Below are 3,312 nucleotides of genomic sequence, written 5' to 3'. Positions count from 1 at the left end.
TAGACGAGGACAAGCCGACTTGCACAGGTGCATCCTGGGAAAAGAGGAGAGAAAGAAGGAGCTGCTTCACTGATCAACCATCAACTTTCAGTTTCACTGCACTCATTTAACGTTTGGCAGTTCTTTTATTCATGAACAATAACGATCTCATGGTGCAGGCTTTTTATAAATGCTCCTGCAGCTCAGCAATAGGCCCAGGAGCTTGTATTTATTAAAGACAAATAAACACTAATGTCAAAGTTATAATATTGCAATGTCCCTGTGTCTCTGAATACTATAAATTACTTCACTTCTTTCACTTCTTTTAGGCTTTTAAAACATGTAAAAACTTCCTACTTCACCTCCAGGAAAACAAATATAAGTTCTACTAATAAAAACACATTCATTCATTTCATGCAGAGTTTATTTTTGAAAGTGAATCCACACATTTCATTACAGACACAAAGCAGATGCAGCGACTGATGATTCAGAGGCTGATATTGGAAGTGTTGGACTCCTCTGTGCTGCTCTAGTCTGAGTCACACACACCCGCCCATGATGGTCCTGTTGGTCTGTGAGTGAGAGCCCTGGGACACTCGGCATGTGTACCGCCGCTGGCCTGAGCTCCAGTGGCACGTGGGGATGGACAGGGAGCTGCTCATGTGAAACCTGCGCTCCGGTCCCAGGACGGCGGTGCTGCTCTGGACCCCACTGCTCACTGGACTCCCATCAGCCAACCAGCTCACCTGAGCAGAGGGCCCCGCCTGAGAGGACACACAGAGCAGGGACACTGTGGGAGACTGGAGCTGTGCGGGGGACGGAGGGAACACTGTCACCACTGGAGGAGGAGCCGAATCGTCTGGAACAAGAAAACACAAAGATGTCAGCGCAAATATAAGTGTTTATCCAGACAAAGTGTGGGGAAACTGTCGGCAGGAAACCAGTGTGAGCAGTGTGCAATAATCACACATGTTACTTTTAGCTTCTGTTTCATTATCCTGACACCACTGATACATCTATTCATAGGTTTTTCTAGTAAATGTGTATGTTTTATTGTTGTGCTTGATGTCCCTCATGCAATGTTAGGATTTGTTTTTGTTTTTGTTGTTTTTGTTGATGTTTAGTGTGAATTTTCCTCTATGAGTTAACATTCTGAATTGATTCGGTTTTACAAATACTGTCTCTCTAACACTGTCTTGCCTCGTCCTAAACACTTCCACAGATTCACTCTGATGCCTAAACTCACAAAATAAAGTGAACGATTCAGTAACAATGGAGCAATGCAGTTGTTTAGGTTATTTACGACAGTAACATGCATTTTGGTCCTCTTGCTATACTCGGTAAAAATGACCTCATGGTGAATAAATGTGTCAGGGCTTTAGTTTGAAGCCTCAAGATTCAGAAAAGATGCAGAAGTTTGGAATTACATTTTGAATCTGTTTTATAAAAGAGGTTTGAAAAATAGTGATCACAATGTGAGTCTGTGGAGTCAAAGGGCCGACAGCGGCAACACATTTGAGTGACTTGGAGACAGAAAGTTGGCAATAAAAGGGTTCAAATATTTAAAAAGTGATATTATTTCTAAATGTATGAGAAGAGGAGAGGTCAATCTCCAAAATGAAAAAAATATATATATTGTTCCTTCATGGAGTAGTGAAAAGAGGAGAGTTAGACCTTCAAAAAAAAAAAAGTTTTAAAAATATCAATCCTTCATTTTTTTTTTTTTTATAGCTATCTAAATGTATCTGTGGAGCTCTGGATAATAAATACTTTTATCATACAATAGTTTTTGAAGAGTTTGGTTTAAATGCACAGATAATCACACACATGAAATAATTTCAAACTTCATTCCATTGATTCTAAAATATCACTAAAGTGGGTTGTTAAAATAGGATTAAATTAAAAGAAATAACTCTCTAAAAATGTTAATCAAGCGTTTGTTGCAAGATAAATAAAAATAACCATATAAATGAGAGTGTGGAGAGTCTTACCTGTGACCCAGAGCTGGGAGCCTGGGCCGAATACCACAGTGCTTCAGTTTGTAGAAACGCTCGTACAAAAACCTCCTCACTCTCACTGACGAGGACAGAGACACTCTCACTTCCTGTGGACACTCAGCACATGTCCAGCCCCTTCATCTGTGTCCCTCTGGTCCATGAGAGACCTGAGGAGGTCATCAGGAGGTCATCAGGAGGTTATCAGGAGGTCATCAGGAGGTCATCAGGAGGTCATCAGGAGGACAGAGGACACCAGGACGGAGCTGTGAGGAGACGACAGACAGAGACAGAGAGCAGGAGAAGAGGAAGTGAGAAGCTTAGGTTTTTGTCACACTCTATATCACTGTGATACGTGCTCACTCACAGAGCTGTCCCATGTCTGACAGTAATAAACTCCAGAGTCTCCTTGGTCCACATTGTTGATGGTCAAACGATAATCACTTTTAGACTGATGAGTGCATGTGAATTTGGAGGAGGACACACCAGAGCCGTAGGTTGGAGAACTATTGGAATGGTAAAAATACAACAGAAACTGTGGAACTCCTCCTGGAGCCTGTCTGTACCAGCGAGCTCCACTCTTCTCCACATGTCCCAGGTTGCAGTCCATGGAGACGCTCTGTCTTCTCCTCACCGTCACATCTGGAGGCTCCTGAGTCAGCCGCGTCACAGCGCTCACACCTGGAACGAGAACAAGAGCTGAAGTGAGGAGAGAGAGTGGGAGTGAGCGGAGAGCAGCAGGGACAGCAGCCTCCTTACATGTGAGAGCACAGCCCAGAGTGCACAGGCTCCACAGCATGTTGTCAGGGAATGTACTCATGAGTTGCCGGGCGGCTTATAAAGACAGAGAGGAGACGCAGGAGGAGGGACTCAGCACTCAGCACCAACACTGCACCTCATCCTGTCTGAGGATGTCTGCCATGTCGGCCTCAGAGCCAAGATCAGACTCAGAATGATTAAGCAACTTTTAGACTCAGGTTTTAGAGATGAACCAATATCTATGTTTGCTTTAGAACTTGGGTGGTTTCCTCTGGGTTTCTGCGGTTTTCCTCATCAACTCAAAACATGCACAAAAGGTTCACGTTCCAGCTATATGTAGTGTTGTCCGTGACGCTAACTGCAGGTCTGCTGACAGGTCGCCCAAGCACTGAAGGACAGGTCAAATGCAGAGAACAGGTTTCCACACGGGGACAAGAAAGTCCTTTAACTTAATCTGGTCGAAGTCTGAGAGCAACATCATAAAAACTGAAAACATTTCTGTTCTTACACTACAAATGTCTTCTACAAACAGGTGATGGTCGTAAACACGGCTCAACCCACAATGGATGACATTAAGAGG

General features: G+C 43.6%; 1 protein-coding gene across 1 annotated transcript; it reads right to left on the bottom strand.

Annotated features, from left to right (window-relative positions):
• Positions 1-518: 518 nt before the first annotated feature.
• On the bottom strand, positions 519-2,895 carry LOC306966085 (immunoglobulin lambda-1 light chain-like; the record flags this gene model as incomplete). The annotated part of the gene is made up of 4 exons (XM_079560719.1): positions 519-838; positions 2,337-2,654; positions 2,733-2,807; positions 2,862-2,895. 4 exons carry the CDS (start codon positions 2,893-2,895, stop codon positions 519-521), a joined length of 747 nt encoding a protein of 248 aa, XP_079416845.1.
• Positions 2,896-3,312: the final 417 nt, after the last annotated feature.

Source organism: Gobius niger, assembly GCF_951799975.1.
Source record: "Gobius niger genome assembly, chromosome: 8".
NCBI lineage: Eukaryota > Metazoa > Chordata > Actinopteri > Gobiiformes > Gobiidae > Gobius > Gobius niger.
The sequence above is the reverse complement of the archived record's forward strand: the minus strand, read 5'-3'. Positions and strand labels throughout refer to the sequence as shown.